This window comes from Thermobia domestica, chromosome 15 (assembly GCF_964235325.1).
Source record: "Thermobia domestica chromosome 15, izTheDome1.hap1.1, whole genome shotgun sequence".
In the NCBI taxonomy this organism is placed as follows: Eukaryota; Metazoa; Arthropoda; class Insecta; order Zygentoma; family Lepismatidae; genus Thermobia; species Thermobia domestica.
The window spans coordinates 156490523-156511570 of record NC_137468.1 but is presented as its reverse complement, the minus strand read 5'-3'; the positions used below and the strand labels follow the sequence as shown (position 1 = coordinate 156511570).

The 21048-nt window shown below is 36.8% G+C and overlaps 1 protein-coding gene across 2 annotated transcripts in view; it reads right to left on the bottom strand.

Annotated features, from left to right (window-relative positions):
* The window catches only part of Duox (dual oxidase), a 458692-nt gene that overhangs the window by 122529 nt on the left and 315115 nt on the right, over nt 1-21048 (bottom strand). For both annotated transcript variants that reach the window (XM_081740305.1, XM_081740304.1), the window contains one exon: nt 16332-16498. In XM_081740305.1, the coding sequence (XP_081596431.1) occupies nt 16332-16498 (167 nt within the window). The remainder of the gene's footprint in view (nt 1-16331; nt 16499-21048) is intronic.

Genomic DNA, 21048 nt, shown 5'->3' with positions numbered 1-21048 from the left:
TTAGTTATCAAAGTTTTGATATGAAAACTAATCACAAACAAGATCTTTATCATTGATGGTGTATTTTTTTTAACAGGTAGATGTAAAAGGAAAATCAAGAAATAACGATAAGAGGGCTAGTTGCATTGGAATTGCGAACTAATATATTTAGATTGAAGCTCAATATTGAATTCTATAAAGAGCGTTACTGTCTTTCCTCTGCACATGTGTTTACTTTATCTTTCACTAACATGATTTTTTTTTTTTTTAATTGAAAACAATTACATTGTATTTTTTGTGTTTAGGCCTTTCTGATTGCTACTGCTCTTTATTTTCCCTTCGTTGTTCATGACGGGGTATCATACTTTATATCGTGGCTTTTAAGATATGTTATTTCTGGAGAAAGGGGACAGTGCGGCAAATTCCCAGGGCAGCTGTTTATGTTTACATGTTGCTCAAGGGAGGGAAGTTAGCCTACGAAACCCTCCTTCCGTACGCCACTGTGATTGCCAGATGAGACAATGAAAATAAACTAGTCTTGCGTCCCAGGCTAAAAGATCTGATTTGAGTTTAAAGTCTCTTTCAGCAGCGAGACTATATGAGACTTGGACCTACAGTTTAACGTGGGATCCAAACCATATGAGCTCCCGCTGGGAATCGAACTCTGGTCTCCCACGCCAAAGGCGCATATGCTGACCAATTAGTCACGAGGGAACTCTCGCAGGCTAAAGGAGGCAGATAATGAAGTTAATGATTACGTAAGAATTAGTGTAATGAAAATCTGGGAGAAAAGGAGATTCCCAAGAAAACTCACGACAGTATCTACTTTAAACTCTCATGATTTGGCATCGAACCAAAGAGTCCTCACACAAGAGGTAAGCACTACCACTGAGCCACTTAAATTTAGTAGATGAAGTTGTCTTAAGGGGGGCAGACTACTAAATAGTTTTGAAAAGCTAAGAAATTTTCTTTTGCCCGTTTTTCGTAAGGAAAAGAGATAATGAAATGCAACTTACCACAATAATAGATAATGGTATTCTACATCCGAAAATACTAATCGGAAGAATTATCAGTGTTGCCATCCATATAAATTACAGTGTGTCCAAAATTTGAATTACCCAAATATCTAGGTTAGGGCAGCGACTAGAAAAATGAACTCAACGGTAGTTGATTATCATGTTGTCTTGGTTCCTTGTTTACTACTTTTTAAATAAAGTTTATATTTATTTGGTAATAACTTACAAAAGTTATTACGAAATAAATAAGTTATTACAAAATAAATACAAACTATTTAAAAAGTAGTAAACAAGGAACCAAGACAATATGATAATCAACTACCATTGAGTTCATTTTTCTAGTCGCTGCCTTAACCTAGATTTTTGGGTAATTCAAATTTTGGGCACACTGTAATTTCCATGGATGGCAGCACTGATAATTATTCCGATTCGTGTTTTCGGATGTAGAATACAATTATCTATTATTGTGGTAAGTTGCATTTCATAATCTCTTTTCACTTACGATAAACGGGCAAAAGAAAATTTGTTAGCTTTTAAAAAATATTTAGTAGTCTGTCCCCTTAAAATTGTTGGCTAGTAATGAAGTGTACTGGTCTTTTAAAAAATGCATTTATAGTTTATATTCTTCATGGCAAGAGAAAATTAATACCAATAGCACAGTAGAAGTATTTCAAAATAAAGCAAACTTGCAAAACGCGTAATATTCGGTGTTGCCCAAACATCGTGAAGAAATACAACAGGTGGTCAAGAAAGCACATCAGAACCGAATGAACTGCCCACCCATATCCATTTATGGGCTGTAAGCACACTTTTTAAGGTGACCTTATCGACTGAAAATATTACGACCAAAACAAATTGGAGATTAGAGCTGGGTGTTATCGCGTAACTATATATTTAGATATGCGCAATAAATAAAGGGATTAATATTCTGCTTGACATACATTAATGTAGACCACTACGAAATGAGATTCAATATAAGTAGATTGTGATTCAGCGCAGCGCTCCCAAAAGCTTTTGAATACAATGAAGGAACGAAAATAAACATTTACTGAGACTACGCAACTTCGCATTTCTATCCTTAAGTTCGCATTTGAATATAAGCTTTTGTTCGATTTTGTAATTTTTTTTTTTAAGAGTAACTCCTCCTCGTTGTGTTGGATCTAGATATTAAAATTCTAATCGTTTCCAACTGGTGATATGTATGTCTTGCTGATAGAATGAATATTTTACGGTCTAATTCAGAGTACTGTTATTATTTCTCCTCCCATGAATTTATGCAATGTATGCATAGTTTTGAAATTTGTAACACAAAGTGTTGAGTATGGCGGAGCTAGAGACTAGCAAAATGGAAATACATTTTTTTCAGTAACAGGCTAACACTGAACTTAGGCATTTGGTATTGCTTATTATTGCATTTCTTTTCTACGTATACTCTTAAGGTTTTACGCTAAAAGGTGACGGTGTCTAAGTTAAACGAGACTGATGATAAATGGTGGAATGGGGAAAACTAACAAAACCGTACGCGTAATTTGCAGAGTTAGCAAGTAACCATTTCAGCTGCATGGAAGCAAAACAATGAAATTGGCTCAGATCGTTTGATTGTCGTTTAATCGCCAAACGTAGTGATGTAATATGCATATTTTGTAGGAGTTAACAAGTTAACCCCTTCCCCCCTTCCCCCACATAGAAAAAAATAATCTGAATAAGCCAGATCGTTTGATCATGAAGGATCGCCAACAATCAAAGTTTGGTTGCCACGCGTAGTGACGTAATACTCATGATTTGTAGCAAGTTAAGTTGTTAGACACCATGCAAGCATAATAGACCAGAATTGGGCCAGATTGTCGTTTGATAGTGTTCGATGGCAACAATCAATAACTGCATAATTTTGTAAAAGAGTTAATAAATTAACAATTACGGAAGCAAAACTGAACGAGATTGGTCCAGATCATTCGATCGAGTTTGATCTATCTCCACACGTAGTAATAGTACGGATAATTTTGTACGGGGGCTAACAACCTGTTAGCCTTCCATGGATGCAAGATTGATCCAGATTTTTGATCGCGTTTGATCACCACGCAAAGTGACATAATAGGGTCTATTGTCCGTGTCTCCGTTCGGGACACAAAAATCAGTATCAGGACTTTTGCGGTTCTGGACATTTGTGTTACAACCAGAAAACCAGTTTTTCTGGGACATTTGCGGTACTGTTCAAAACTTTCCCTTAGACAGTGGAACATTTGCGGTACACACCGTGGAACGTGCGCCAAAAGCATCCATTTAACACCACTTCAGTCTACATTAGAATGAATATAATAATAAAGGAGGTGGGTATGGAGATGAAACAGCTTATATTGTGTGATTCATTTTGATTGGTGATTTTGGTAGGTTATGGATATATAAGAGAAAATCACGCGGGCCACCTAATGGAAACTATCACAGCAATCGAAACCTCTAAGAAGAAACCATGCACTTTTCATCAAGGTTTTAAACACAGACAGTATCGAAATTTCAAGAACGGGAACATAATTTGGAGAAAACAAATATTGTTCCGTTGATCTTTGCCCTCTTACCAGCAAGAGTTAGACATATCAGGATTTTTCAGTTTGGTGAAGGCTAATATTAATGATTGGAATCTGAAATTAATCAAATTGGATTTCGAGCAAGAAGCAATAACAGCTCGAAGAACACTGTTCCAGCAGGAAACGCACATTAGTGGGTGTAATTTTCTTTCAATCAGTGGAGGAAGGTTAAGGAATTGTCACTTATAAATGACTACAAATCAGTTCCAGAGGTGAGGCTCTGCCTCAGAATGTGTTCTGCCCTAGCATTATGTGTTAGTGTTATGTTTTTATCTCTAATGTACTAATTGAACTCTATTATAAATCATGCGAATAAATTACTAATTCACTGAACGTTAATTTTGACTGTCTCATACTTACTCCGAGCTTGATCTGACCAAAAATCCCTAAATATGCTCATCATAACAATGGACAACTGCGTACAAAATGAGTGAGTGACTTGTGATCAATCACTCTGCAGGCAAGTTGCTCTTTGGATAATTCCGTAATACTTTCTCGCAATCAGAAATATCTCTATTTTGAAAACTATCAACTTTGAGTAAACACTGGCAAATAGTTATTGGAAAATTGTTAATGAAATCTGTAAAAGAAAACAAATATAATATAATATTTCTAGAAGTTCCCCTTAAATGTCATTGATAGGCATTTGACCAATCACAGATAATGATTTATGCTTTTTTTTTTTTTTTTTTTTTGGCGAATCACAAACAAGCACTTTTTTATATCTTTCCGATGTGACTACCATGTATTCCAGTATTTTTTTTCACTTTTCTGTATAAGTGATCCTTATGTTTATATGTTCTTAGTGTTGTGTGAAAGATTTGTATATTTTATATATATTATTTATTTATTTATTTATTTATTTATTTATTTATTTATTGAGTTAATGGTTTCTTATTCTGAAAGAAGATTTATAGTTGCGTTTAGTATGCAAAAAAGCCCCGAGTTCCCTGAATAAGTAATGTTGTTCTCCCCTAGAACAACTTGTTGGCTACACCAATGTTATAAAATTTAGTCTTTGTACATAACACTTGATACTGTGTGCTTATCCTCTATCTGAACACCCGAAAATATCCTTTCTTACCTAGGAGAATAAAAAGCTATTTCGAATAGTACCGCAAATGTCGATACAGCAAGTGTTGCGTTTTCACAAAAATCAAGGACCAATTGATGAATCATTAATTTTGAGCAGGATATTTTCTTTTTAGAGGACTAATAAGTTAACCTGTTCGACCCCATGGAAGCAAAATAAGGCCAAATCGTTTGAACGCCAACAAACCATCGTTTGATAGCCAAGCGTAGTTACGTAACACGTATAGTTTAGTACTGGGATGTAAATAGACAAATAGTGTGACGTCATATCCTTTTCGTCGCCATGGTGATCGCCCTTTTATTTGCTAAACAACAAGTAGCTTAAGTACCTAAAGGATTTAAATGCAAAACGAAAATAGTGATGAAATATTTCTGAATTGCGAACATTAGACAATGAAATATTTGTGTTTTTTTAAAAAATTTCTAATCAATGAAACTAAAAAGCAGATATATTGAAAAAGAAAGAGGAAACAAATGTACTCATCTTGTTCATAATCAGATATTAACCTTAAATAATTCTGGAAAATTTTTGGTTCATTAATATAAGTTTCGTAACATTGCATACGTGGACAGGATTAATGTTTAGCAGTTGTTTAGAATATATGCTGAACCATTCATAATTGGTTTTATTATACTGTTCCTATATATATATATATATATATATATATATATATATATATATATATATATATATATATATATATATATATATATATATATATATATATATATATATATATATATATATATATATATATAAGTTGATAGGGAATATAAGAAAAGATCTGACCTATATACACTGATGGTCCGGATTCTGAAAATTTATTTTTGTGCACTTCCATTATGAAGAGGTGACATAAGAAAAGTAAATGTCCCAATAGAATGTCCCAATTGACATTGTTCTAAAAGATATTTTTTTTTAAAAAAAAAAAGATCGTATATTTTTACTTTTCCTTGTGCCGACAGTTTGTCAATCTGCACGTTAGAGAGTTTATATTGTGTATAATTGCTTCTTAAGGTGAATTACATGATAACGACGTTTAGATTAATTATTTAATTTCTATCTTACCACTTAGAGATTTGGCGCTTTTAGAAATAAGTTCCTTAGACATCAGTCTTTCTTTATGAATTTTCTTGATTTTACTCGTAGTTTCCTAAACGCATTTCCATATTCTAAATTTGTACCCTTTCTCACTAACTTTATTAGTTGTTTAAATATTTTATAATTGTAAATAAATTTAGTCACTGTCCTTGTTTGTACTAGACTTTAAAATACACTATTCGCTTCACGCGTTTGTATAGAAAACAAACATGGCGATCACCATGGTAACGGAGAGGAAATTACAACTATTTCAGTCTATAAGCAACAAAATTTTACTCGCCCAAGAAAAAGCTACTAGCCCACATCCCACAATAGGAGTCATTTACTTACTTTTGGTATTTTAATAATGATATTAAATAGTCGCCTGCACCAAGTAAAAGGACTAACAAGTTAGCTATTAACCCCTATGAAAGCAAAATTGTTCAGAATGGGGTCAAATCGTTTAAATCGACAACAATCGGAGGCTGGTTGCAACATTTAGTGACGTAATATGCATAATTTAGTACGGCTATACAACTTAACGCATTGGCCCCTTATAGAAGTAAAATTTATCGAATTTGGGCCACATTTAGTGATGGTAGTTTGGTCGCCAACAATCACTGTTTGATCGCCACGCGTAGTGACATAATACGGTAGTTTTGTAGGAGATTCTAACAAGTGAACCTGATCAGAATTGGGACAAGTCACTTGACCGTTGTTCGATCAACAATAATAAATTACCTATTAATCCTTCCCCATAATGAAGGGAAAACTAACCGGAACTTGGCCAGATTGCTCGATCGACGTCTGGTTGCGTTTCATCAACAACCAGCGTTTGATGTTCACATATAGTGACATACACAATTATTTAGAGGGTTAACTTGTTGGGCCCCATAGAAGCAAAACTGATCAGAATTGGGACAGATCGCTTAATCGTAGTTTGATCAACAATAATCGTTTGATCGCCACACGTAGTGACGTATTAAGTATAACTTTTAGGAGACTTAGTTAATATTAACGTACTAGGTTGCAAAGGAAGAAAAATGATCAAAATTGATCCACATCGCATGATGATTGGTTGATCATCACTTCAAGGTCACGTGTAGTGATGTAATACGCATTATTTAGTTTATGGTTAACAAGTTAACCTCTTAGCCCCCAATTGTAGGGAAAATCGTTAAAACTGGGTACCGATCATTCCATGTCCATTTGGTTGCTTTTCATCAGCATCGATTATAGTTTGATCGGCGTGTGTAGTGACGTAATACGCATAATTTTGATTAACTTTTTAACACTGAATAGCCCTCCATAGAAGAAACATGGGTCAGATCGGTTGATTGTCGTTCGATTGTGTTCAATCGCCACACGTAGTGACGTAACAAATTTTGTAGGAAGCCTAGAAGTTTAATAAATAACCTGTTAGGGTCCCTACGAAAGTAAAAATGATTGAAATTGGTCCAGATCATTTAATCAACAACCATCACCATTTGATCGCCACGCGTTGTGACGGAATATGCATAATTTAGTAGGAGGTCAAGAAATTAACATGCTAGTCCTCCTTTGTAGGGAAGCTGATAAGAATTGGGCCAGATGGTTGAAACTTTTGACTGTAGTCACCACCATCCGCGTTTGATTACACAGTGATGTAATATATAACTTAAGAGGGGTAACAACTTAATATGTTGGTCTCATGAAATTCATCGAGATTGAGCCAGATAGATTGTTCGCTATGTGTAGTGCCATAATATGCATAATTTTCTAGGGAGTTGAAAACGACCTGTTAAGCCCCTTTGGAAGCAATATCGTTTAATGGCAAGAATGATAGTTTCATCTCCACACACAGTGACGTAATAGGCACAATTTTGTAGGGGGAGGGTAAAGAAGTTAACCTGTCAGCCCTTCAAGGAAGCAAAATTGATTGGAATTTCGCCAGATGGTTTGATTGCTAACCATTAGTCTGATTCCTACACGTAATGACGTAATATGCAGAGTGCGAGAACATTGTATAATGTATTGCGTATCTTTAAATGTTTACAAATGTTATTAATTAGGTTGGTATAGTTTTATCAATTTATAGTTTTTATACTATGAATCATGTAACAAAAACAATATTTCACATCTTAAAACGTTAGAACTAGTGTTGTCCACGAGACGATACTATATTTCCCGTCTTGTAGCCAACATTTGTAAATATTATATAATATATATATATATATATATATATATATATATATATATATATATATATATATATATATATATATATATATATATATATATATATATATATATATATATAAGGAAAATGATTATAGTACAGCACATTTTTCAAAGGGAAAGGATGTGAGTTTGCATTCGAATTCTTGATTTATTTTAAATCAAGGAGTGGGAATAATTGTGAAGCCTCAAAAGAAAATGCGCCATGTTGCATTAAAATCTTATATTCTTTTAAAAAAAGCGAAACTGATCATGGAACATATTTTTTTAATTTAGGGAAGTGGTAAGCCCAGTGGCATAGCACACTTTTGCGCCCCCCCCCCCCGCAAAGTATAGAGAAAGGGCCCTAGTTGTAAAGCCGACAGAAGAAAGGTTGAAGTTCTACTTCTTTACATCTTTATTCATCGCAAGACTTTGGGGCCCTTTATACCTCGGGCCCCCCGCACTGCGGGGGTTGCGGGGGCAGCTGCTACGCCACTGGGTAAGCCTCCGTTCATAAGTAGGCCTACATTTCCCATTCATTCTTAAGCAGTTTTGTCACTGATTGTAGGCGATCAAATTTGTTTACTTGGGGCTAACAGGTTAACTTGTAGGCCCCATACGGTATAAATTGAGTGTATGACGTCACTACGTGTGACGATCAAACATTGATCGTTGGTAATCAAACGACGATTCAACCATCTGACCCAATTCCGATAAATTTTGGTTTCACAGTTGGGCTAACAGATTACATTGTTAATCGCCTACAAAATTATGCTTACTACGTCATTACGAGTTTCGATCGAATTGTGGTTTTTCGCAGATCAAAATCGACGCTCAAACAATCTTACCCAATCTTGATCAATTTTTGCTTCCATGAGAGTTAGCAGGTAAACTTGTTAGCAACCTTTAAATTATGAGTATTACATCACTATCCGTAATAATCAAACGATGGTTGTTACCGACCCAACGCCATCAAACGATGATCAAACAATCTAGACCACCCGATCAATTTTGCTTACATTGGTTGCTAACAGGTAAACTTGTTAACCTTTTATAAAGTTACGCGTATGCATCACTAAGCGTGGCGAAGAAATGATGGTTATTGACGGTCAAAAGATTATCCCACACCAGATCCATTTTCTTCCCTAGGACAGATTAACCTTGTTAACCTCTCTAACAAAATTAAGAGTATTACGTCAGTACATGTGGTGATTAAACTCATTGTTGCTGATGGAACGCGATGAAACGATCAAACATCTATCTCAATACTGATCAATTCTACTTCCACCGAGGCGAACAGATAATTCCCCCTAGGAAATATGTATATTACGTTACTACGAATTGCGATCATTCGATGATTGTTGGCGACCAATTGAGAATCAAACAATCTGAACAAATTTCGACCAATTTTGTTTCCATGGGACGAACATAATATCTTGTTAATTCTCTACAAATCAAATATTACGTCACTACCCGTGGTAATCAAAAACTAATTGTTGGCTATCAAACGATCTGGTCCAATTTCCATAGTTCGTTTTTCCATTGGCGGTTAACAGTTCACTGGTGGTAGGTCACATATTGCGATAGATACGGACTGATAAGCTACCAGTTGCAAGAATACAGTTTCATGAATACAGAGATGAACATTAATATTCGTCGTGACCATGGATGATTAAGGCAAGTGAATGATTATGGAAGAATTTGTAGAAGAGAACCCTGAGAAAACCTACGGACACTTGCCCACCAGAAACTTACTTGGCCTGGAATCGAACGAGGGACTCCACGAATCAGAGGTAAGCGCTCTACCACTGAGTCACCGTGCCCTCCTCACTGATACAATTGAATGCTACGCTGCGTGAGGAATGATACAATTTTACTCTATAAATCATTCGTCGAGTTACATACTGTACCTCCATTTTACGACGAACCACAGCTGTACTGCAGGTTAACGTTTGTTCCATGCCGTATTTAAACAGATAAAATTCATTTTTCTTCAAATGTTTCCATTATCTTTATAACCACCTATTCTAACATATGAGAGCGAAATTTGAAGAAAATTCTCATCCTCTGCTGAGATCAAAAGAAAATTGCGATATTAGATGACTTAAAATTATGCAGTGCATGCGTGTAGGAAGTTCGAACGGGGACTGCAGTAATTCACAGTCAAGATTAAAAGATGTGGAAGAGTACTGAAAAAACCGGTTCTTTTATCAAGCGCGCCATTGATTTTATCATGGCCAACGCATTGTCTTTTATATAAACTACTTAAGTATACCAACATAATTCTTGTTATAGTTAAATGGGAACATTGTTCTGCTGGCCACACATACGGTTAACACATGACTAACATTATAATGAAGTATTTACTTTCTACTTACAATAATGATGTCTGGAAAACACAGGTTTCAATTTGCTTTTATTGCATAATGAACCTGTCGAGTGAAACGCTATGAAATAATATAATGCATTCTTTACACATAATGAGTTTTTGCATACTGTGGATAAAACCATTTAAACTGAAGTTGATTATTAAATTCCAAAGAGTTGTGGTTATTTAGACGATAGAGTGGGAAGACCGCATTCATTATCACTCAGAGCGGGGGGTGGGGTGGGGGGTTGGAAGGCAGATCCGTATCCACAGGGGGAACACGGTGACCGGGCCCTTTCTAAATTATTACTGCCCCTAAAATTTTCACGGTTGGCTTGCAAATAAACTATAATATGTGATGAACTATGTATGATGATATGTGATGAATATGGTTGGATTGGGGCCCCCTAATTCTACCGCGCCTTCCCCCGACATTTTTGGGCCGTCTCCGGGCCTGGTGAGAGGTAATTTTAGAAGTATGTTCGGCACTGCTTTAGCCAGACATGGGAAATATCTGGGGTGGAAATGTCCTCCCTTGAAGTTCTAAAAATCCCCCCACTTTTTTGTTTGTTTGTTTGTTTGTTTGTTTTTTGAAAATATACGTGTTGTATATTAGGTAATGAATATGGTCTCCTCCCACTAAAGCATTAGACGCTCCCCGAAATCAGGAAGACTGAATCAAGCACTGATGTTCAGTTCTTTGAAATACATGCCGAAACATACTAAAACATACTAATCTGCTCTCACATACTGCAGTACTTATTTTTAAAATGAGTTATTTACTGTGATTTAATAAGATTGTGTGTTTGTAATTATTTTATGTATGTGTTCAATGTTTTATAATAATGTATTTTATATTATATATATATAGAGCGGATCTAGGGGGCTATAGCCTCCCCCCTTGACGCTCAGGTTTACACTGGAGAAAATGGGCTTCAATTCAGCTTTACACGATAAAAAGGGCAAATTATGGATTAGCCCCTCCCTTGATCATATCCTGGATCCGCCACTATATAAGTACACAAGCACGTATAAACTAAAGAATAAGTTCATAAACGATACAAAAGATTGCCAGTGGTTTAGTTTAAAACATTTTGTACTGAAAGATTGTTTGCTGAAAGCTGCTTAAAATAAAGATTTAAATGTTAATAATAATTTTAGGTTATTATATTCAATCTCTATTCCAATCATTTTTCCGTGGAGGAGACTTTGCCACTGCAACCGCCTCCCTCTTCCACCACAGCCCCTAGAGCTAAGACAAATGGCGATCACATGTAACTTATGTAGAGTACATCTTTTACTATATACTGTGTCAGTGTAGTACTTCTCATAATTTGATTTTGCCAGTCCGGACAAATTTTCTAAAAGGAAGCTTAATTGTATCTGGAGCTATGGCAGTGGCGTCGCCTTATGATGCAGTTCACAAGAGCACGTGAACCACCAAATATTGTGCGTTGTTTATTATTTATTAGGATGTTCAATAATATTTTGAGTATTATATTATTCATACTGTATCAAAAATGGACGCCGTTTGAACATTTTAAAAACTTCAAAACTTTCTTAATTTTGAGTCATGAAAAAATAAAGTGATTTCTAATTTTGGTAAAAAAAAACTTACAGTTCTTAAAAAAAAAAAAGTTATTGAGTATCTAAAATGACTTAATATGCGACACGAAGATTGAACCGGACATTGATACACAAGTGAAATCACACCATACTCAAGTATCTCGTTAGTTTCAACTTTAATTGTATTTGAATATGCAGGTTTTGTTGCATTTGTATTTTTCTGTTATTTCAATATGCAGTTCTTATTAGTTTCATACTGTACATCTTTCATTTAAATTGACTTTTAAACAATTCGGCACCTATTGAAAATGTTTAGTAAACCTAATTTTTGTTCATAGCAGTATGTACAAAACTAAAAATATGCGTATCAGAACAAAATTCAAAATGAAATTTTAAAATATTTTCCGGTATAAGATTCTAATTATATTTCTCTCTTCCTCTTATCTTCGCAACCCCCATGAAACCTTCTCGCGACCCCCTAGGGGTCGAGATCTCCAGGTTGAGAAACTCTGCTTTAAACAAAATGAAAGAAAACTTTACAACTGTAAATAGAAGAATAATAGTATATAACTCATTCTCTCAATCAGTTGTCTGCATTTCTTTTGTGTCTCAATTTCTTACGATAAACTCACGGCCTTCCGACGGCTGGTACTTAGCTTCCTGTATTAGGCCAGATGGAAAGAAATAGCTAGTCGAAGTACATTCCATGGGGATGTAGGTAGAATACTCAACTGGCATAAAAGGCAGAATTTCGATGGCAAAGTCATTCAAAAATTCCAGAGCACAAATATCAAAAGGTCCGGTAGCACTGGGTCATACCCGATAACGTTGGCACCGATCTCCAGGTTCCAGTCAAAAAGAGATCATAAAGTACTGATAAGCTAAATAAGATCAGCTAAATAGAGCATCAGCCGATGACTGCGCTGAATTAATGACGACTCGTGCTCTTCAATATATAAGCTGGTAACAAGAACGGTACGGAATGCACTACTCGCAAAACTTATACCAAGGTGATTGACAGTGTTCAGTTGGCGTAACGTGATAAATCTGGCTGATCCATAATGCATCTATAGTCCAACTTTGAGCGGAATAGGATAGAGTCTTTTAATATTGCTTAGTGTGCTATCTACACTTTCATAGGATTGAGTGCTCTTAGCTCTCATAGATAGACTGCCCAAGGCAATAGAGGTGATCAAACTGAAAGCCCAAAACTTGTATGTTGTCAACGAAAGACAAGCTTGTATGGCTCTGAAGAAGATCTCGATGATGAGAGTGAAATAATTATCACAAACAAGTGATTTTGTATGGAGTGTTGTACTGTATGGGACGGAAACATGGACATCACGTAAAAGCGATGTAAAACGACTAGAAGCCTTCGAAATATGGGTGTGGAGAAGAATGGAAAGAATTAGGTCGAGCGGAAAACGAATGAGAGGGTGTTAAAAATGGTGGGGGAAAACAGAACACTTCTACGGGAGCCATCCGGAAAGTGGTACCCGTTTGTGCAATAAAGACACAGTAGTACATACTAACAAATATACACATTTTTATTGGAAAGAGTATACTTTACACTACTTCTCCACATAATCACCAAGCAAATTGAGGCATTTGTCATACCGTGTGACGAGTTTTTGTATTCCAGCATCATAGTAGTCCGCCGCCAACGTATTGAGATACGTAGTCACGCCTCGTTTAAATTCTTTTTCCCGCCAGAAAGTCTAAGCTTCATAAAGAGATGAAAATCCGAAGGGGTCAAGTCCGGGCTATACGGTGGATGGTCGAAGGTTTCTTACTTGAATTGCTGCAGAAGTTGTGTTTTCGCAGCTGCATGGAGCTTGGCATTGTCATGAAGGAGAATGACTCCTGTAGACAACAGACCTCGCCGTCGACTTTGTATTGCTCGCCGTAATTTCTTTAATATTTCACAATACGCATTAGCATTAATTGTCTCCACGGGCCATAAAATCAACGAGCAGTACACCTCGTTGATCCCAGAATATGGTTGCCATGAGTTTCCTGGTGGACGAAACTCTTGATTTTTTTTTTTTTTTTTTTTGTTTTGTTTGTTTGGTTGGTTGGTGAATGAGCGTGATGCCACTCCATGGACTGTCGTTTACTCTCAGGTGATACATAACAAACCCATGTTTCGTCCCCTGTAATGAGATTCAGGAAAGTCTCTCCATCGGAATAACGTCCCAGAAACGTCAGTGCTGCAGCCATACGCTTGGTTTTGTGCTCATCTGTGAGGATACGAGGGACCCACCTTGCACAGATTTTTGAATAATGCAGATGGTCTTTGACAATTTCATGAACAATTGTTCGAGACACATTACGCAAATGTTCACAGAGTTCATCAATTGTGATGCGCCGATCGTTCCTCACGCATTCGTCTACTGACCTCAGCAGTTAGTCTGTAATGACAGATGGTCTCCCTGAACGCTCCTCGTCGTGTGTACTCCCCCTCCCCAGGTTGAAGTTGCGAGACCAGCGCCGAACATCCTCACATTGTCTCCATACACCGGCTTTAATTGCCGATGAATTTCACAAGGTCGAACGTTTCGTGCATTAAGAAATTTAATCACGGCTCTCACTTCACAACTGGCGGAGTTTTCAATTCGTTTAATCATCATAAACGAATTTAAGACAGTGCCTCGTAAAACACAAGAATCGGTCGAAGAGTATGGGTCCTAATTGAACTCGAAAGTATCGATTTCCAATAAACTGATAGAGAGAGGTCCGTACTGTCTCGTACTCCTCAAAGAAGTAGCCATCGTAAAATTCCATAACGTCAGGTAATGTCATAAGCCTACAGATGATCAAAGATTGCGATCAGATATGGACGATGGCACAAAAAAAAAAAAAAAAAAAAAATCCTGGGTTGTACTCATGAACAATATGATCAATTGTGGAACACAAGTTCCGGAAACCCCATTGGAGACTGGAAAGCAAGGTGATACTAAGAGTGCGTTGATCATATTCTCCAATAACTTGCATAAGCAATTGGTTAAGACAATTGGCCTATAACTGGAGCTGGACGTAACCGATTTGCCAGGTTTCAAGGTATGAAGAATATAAATTTCACGCCAGGCAGCAGAAAAGAATTCAATCCAGAGATGATGATAAATATCTATAAAGATGTTTACCAACGGTAGGTAGAAGGTGAAGCACAGCATGATGTATGGAGTCTTTTTACTGCTCGTGAGATCAGTGATAAGTTCAGTAGGAGTAAACGGCAATTGTAATCTTCAATATTTGGTGAAGCAAAATGTAAAAAGGTTTGCATTCTGATCGTGCTTTAAATTATAGAAAGAAGAAATTGACAATTAGAAACGGCAACAAATCCTGGTCCAATTCATTGCCAATCCGCTTCTGGTCAGTAATCAATTCGTTTCGCACATTGAGTCTTGGACTTTAGCCCGAAAGACTACGAACTTTAGACCAAACAGTTCTCACTGAAATATTTGCAGTTGAACTGAACGTAGTCGCGCCAGCTACGTACTTTCAGGCACGAAGGCGATGAAACATGATAAATTGTCAGCAGTAGGAGCATGATTAAAGCGATGAAGTGCTCGGTGCCGCCAAAGACTAGTTTAAATTATTACTTCCGACCGCCAAGGAACAGTAAGGTTACGAGGAACCCCGTCTAACCAGAATCGAGGCATTAGCAGCAGATAGCACACTTGCATCAAGGGCCTCAAGGTATTCATCAACTTACGGCTGGGGATCTGGTGGAATATCAAAGCTGCCAGGAAACTTCCCCCAGTCTACACGGCGGAGATTGTAACGAAACAATTTAAAAAATTATGAAGTGGGTAGTCCAGTGTGAATGATTGGAAAGTGATCACTGCCACATAAATCATGGTAGACACGTCACTGAAGATTAATTGCAAATATCGTGGGCTGCAGACAAAGATCAACGTGTAAATATGTTCGTGTGGCAGTGGTAAAATGTATTGGACTACCATCGTTTAATATGTATTGTCTCCAAATTCTCAGCCTCGATGTTTGGTGCGAGGAGAGCCTCACAATTAATAATGTCTCTCAATGAATAACTGGATGTGGGATTTGACGATGTGTAGATCAACAGATATCAAAGTTTCAGGCCGTGTAATGTAGATGTTGCAAAAAGTGATCGGTTGTCTAACAGCTATGACCTGAAAATCGCTGTTTACCTGAATGGAAGCGAGTTTTCTTGGGATTAGTTCCTCCTGCATTCTATTTTCATCAACATTCTATTTTCTATTTCTATTTTCAGAATCATTCACTAATCACACGCCCCCTTTAACCTACAATAGGGCATAACAGTAGGACGTGAAAATGAACTTAGTTTACTTAATATTTATCATTATCGTCTATTCCTAAACAACTTAAAACACTATTTTACATTTTGTTAAATAAATAAATAAATAAATAAATAAATAAATAAATAAATAAATAAAATACTGTACCTGGAGCGTAGCTACGACAATCCGTCGAGCTCTTTGGAAGACTTCTTCATCCGACCAATCAGGATACTTTGCTTGAACACGTGACGCAATTATATTATGCCAACGAAAAAACAGAATTCCAAACGACAAAAGAGCGGGGTTTTGATTGGTTCTAGCATCACCAAGCACTGGAAAGCAAAACAGAAATAATATGTATTGCTCAGTCTATTTACCTGTAATAATCAGTTTAATATTTGGTACGGTCAATAGATAAACTGACAAATAACATGGAAAAAAATACAATTACAGTGTCATAGCGTAATACATGATGGAACTTACACGATTTTTTAGTCCTGGTATATAAGCACACTGCTACCAAGACAAATTTTATAAACACCAATAGGTGGCAGCACTGCTCGGCAAGAAACGTTGTGTAGGTAAAAGGTCCCTGAACATCGCAAACCACAGTAAAGTCATGGTGCTCATAGTTAAGTTCTTTAAAGGAATCCCAGCGATCCATAATAGTTGTTATACGATAGAGACCAACATAACAGGTAGCATTTACGTGCATGTGACTTGTGTGTGGTGTTGAGTGCATATTCCGAACACCACATGAGTGGTCGGTTCAGTTAGGAGCATAATGCATAGCAGTGATGGATGAGCCGCGAAAAGAGTCATTACGAATCAGACCATTTCTGCCGTCGATCATACACCGAAATGTCGGGTTAGTCTGAATTACATTTCAACTGCACTTTGTATTAATCGCATTAAGGCCTATGAACACCTGAAACATTGAAAATGCGTGCAGTTTAAGTGCCAAGACGCTCACAAACGAACAGAGGTCGGCACGGATGAGGATGTCTCACTTCTCCCGCTGTACTCCACAGATGATCGTGATAATTTATTCTCTGAAACACGCTCTGATAATGGATAAATTACCATGCTAAGCCAGTATGAGCCAAAAAGTAAACTAAACAGCAAGAAGTGGAGACATCTTGCCCTGCAACTTGGAAAAACTCAACTGGATGTCGTTTGCAAGATAGGTTTCTCGATTATCATATTCCAGTTCTTAATAAATTCATCCAGAAAGGTGAGACAGTTACTGCTGCTCGGACATCTTGTGAAACTGTGTGAAGCGGCGCAATCAGTTGGTCATGAGATGTCAAAACAATGCACATCCCCACGTTGCTAGACATACTATGGACAGCATCGTAGAAATTTATTATTAGGAATAATTATTTATTTATTTATTTATTTATTTATTTATTTTTAATTCTCTCTAGAGTACGTTTGTTTTATCTTGGCACGCGTCCCGCCTAAAGTTTGGATCTATCTTCAATGCGTTACTGTCACGGCATGGCCCAGTTGCGAGCTTATAATACGCTAGAAAACAGCAAAATGTCGCACCACTCACAAATCACTGTAACACTTGTTCGCGTGTGGCAACTACGCACTTCAAATACCTGCCAAATAGCAATAACCTCATTTGAAGGGTTGGCTGACAACTAACGTCATCTACACGACAAAGAAAATTGGACTTCTATTGGATTGAAACGTTCACGTAAGTACTAGCAGAAACTCTCTAAAAGCCAACCAAGTACACTGGCGGGAAGTGTACCAAGCTAAAACTAACTTACTCCAGTCATGATGTATCCTCATGTAACTCATTTATTCAGCTGAGAAGCATCATGGAATTTACTTTGCCTCAATCATAGCTGTATGAACCAGTCTAACTGGTGTCCACAAGAGGCATAAGACTTCTGGGACAGAGATACCAAAAGTCTAATGAAGCAGTAGAATGATTATGTGAATAACAGAGGGAAGTATCAGGGGTGGATCCAGGACGGACTTCTGGGGGGGGCGGTTGGTTGTAATACTTATACTTAGAGCTACTTTTAAGAGCTCCAAACTCTGGGATGGGTTTTATTTATATATAAAATTCAAAAAAGTTCTCTCTTCTGGGGGGCAATCGCCCCCCCCTGGATCCGCCCTTGGGAAGTATGCTACCCAATATTAAAAAGGTGTCGGTAAAAAGTTAAGTCTGCTTATTTATTGATAGTGCGGCTATTTACTATCTCCTACACACATACACACACACACACACACACACACACACAAATAAATATATAAAGTCCTAACTAGTAAAATTTTATTTATTAAACTTAGCTACTGTTTCAAAAATAAACTATTTTCCAAAAATTAATTTTTCAATGTTTTAAGACCTTTTATACCAGGTTTTCAGTTCTATAACAGTATATGTACTTCAACCACCTGTACAACAATTCAATCAACATACTTAATTTCCATACAACTTTACCTATATTGTGTGTGTTTGTATGTAAGTTCCAGCATAATTGTGGAATGGGGCAATTTTAACACTTCAGCACACGCGCTAGCGGGGATTCCCTGCATTTGAAGAAAAAAAGCTTTACAATAGCTTTATGCTCGTAGCTGAAGCCCTTTTATATTTCTAATTTGTTTCCTTTTGTATGTAAATGACAGGCGCTTTTTTTTTTTTTTTTTTTTTTTAAACTTTCGTTGTGGAAAGGCAAAGTTTGCGGGGAAAAGCTTTTACCACGTATACACACGTTTCTATTTTTTGATGATCATACTAAACTTGTGATACTTATATCTGATCAGATATGGAGTATAAAGAAGAACAGAGAAAGGTTTTAGAACTGTTTAACTCTATAAGAGAAGATGGAGTTTAAGACATAGCTGAACCACCACAACCATCTTTTCTTCTGTCAGATCGTGAAGGTGATGCGGATCCGTGTGTAGTGATGTGGATGAACATACAAATATATTTGTTTTCCAAATGTGTTTAAATTGAAATGTTTCATGTGTTTTCATTTATTATAATCTAAGTTTGCATACGTAGTTTCAATCAAGAATAAAGACAGCTTTTGAGAAACAATATTAGAGATTACAAGAATGCATTTCTAAAGTGCGGGCAATCCCAGTCACTGTGTGTGCTTACGTTTTAACAAAAGTATTATCTACAATCTGGAAAAAGTACTTTGGGGTTAGATACACTAGCGCACCTAGGAAGTTGGAGAGAAGACAAATGATCGGAAACTTCCGATATTCGGGTCTAAATCATGGTTTTCGGAGTCACTGAGATCAATCGTGACACTCCTGATGTAGTTTAAGCTCAGAATCCCTGAGGAGGAAGAACAGCATGTAGAATAATCGAAAACTACCGATACCAGTGTCGAATCAATCGATCTCGCGGTCGCCAAGTTAATTGGTGACTGTTCCGATAACGTTTAAGTCCAAGTGCATTTCCAATGGGTTAAGACTAGCGCTCTTAGGTGAAAAGGGAAACTTAAAAAAAATAAAAACCTAAAAACAACGTATATTAGTGTCAAATCCATAGTTTTCTAGGTAGCTGAAATGAATAGTCACACTTTCGATGAGTGAAAAAATGTAAGATGAACGAGCTTACTGTTTAAAATCACCAGCGTTCATCGTCGAGTACTGTTTTTTCGTGCCCGCTGAGCTGTAAAGTGCCAATGCTCATGACATTTATGCCCACGGTTAGGCAAAAACAGACACTAGGAATAATGACTACTTCCCCTTACCCCTGCCTTCATTCCACTCCCAACCCTTGATTACAGCTTTGAAACATGGATGCCAAAGTGGTGCTAGATTGTAGTAGTTTGTGTGGACTAGAACTGATGCTTTCAAATCCAGAGATTGAACTTAAAATAGGCGAAGAAACAACTGCTATAACTTGCTAAGCACAGAAGTAAGGGCAATTAGGGTAACATGAGACGGGACAATACTTCCACATTAATTCATGAACAGAGTACCTTGTGCAACGCTATTCAGGATCTACAGTCTTTTCAAATAGAACTTTTTCACCTACCTCAGTGTAGAAAAGATATTCTAACAATACGTAAGAAATTCTTACATACTTTGACTACATATCTGAAAAACTAGACAACATGATTGTAACAAGATCTGATTTTTTTTTTCTCTCTCTCTCCAGAAGTAAGAGGCCATACTCAGGGCTAAATTTAATGTTTGCATGCTCATACGCCGGAAAAAAAAAACCTCTCCCCAAGGGCGGCGATAGCGAACACATCCCAGAGTTTGGAGCTCTTAAAAGTAGCTCTACGTAGCAGTATAATCTCCCCCAAGAAGTCCTGGATCCGCCCCTGACTCCCCCCGGTGTACAAAATTCTAATATAAAATTTAGAAAATAAACTTATTTTATGTGTACAATATTCCAACATTTTTGTATAATTTTTTTTTTTTTTTTTTTTTTTTTTTTTTATGGTGATAGGTTCTTGCCACGACGCGTTTTAGCACGTGCCTACCTCGACGCAGTATACTACCGGAATTACAACATTACAATTCCACTATTTCAGTCACAAATGAAGAAATTACTTGAGAGTTTACTCTGGCTTTAATCAACTTATTAGTATTGTATTACTCAATATTTTGCAGTTTCCTTTTGTCTTCCTTATCAAGTTTTCGCCCAACGTGCCATCCTAAAAACGTTGCGCCTCTCTAAGCCTGGACCTAGTAATAAATTTATCACGGTAAATTTATATAATTAATGGCCTAGCGGGCGATTGTCCATTTCCTAGTAAAATCTAATTACATGATGCATAAAATATACCAAGATGTCTTATCGACCAACGTATCCTGTCAACTAAAGTACCAAAATTTTCATCTAGTTTGTGTATCGTTGTTACTACACGATTTCAAGTTCAAGTGAGGTGTTAGA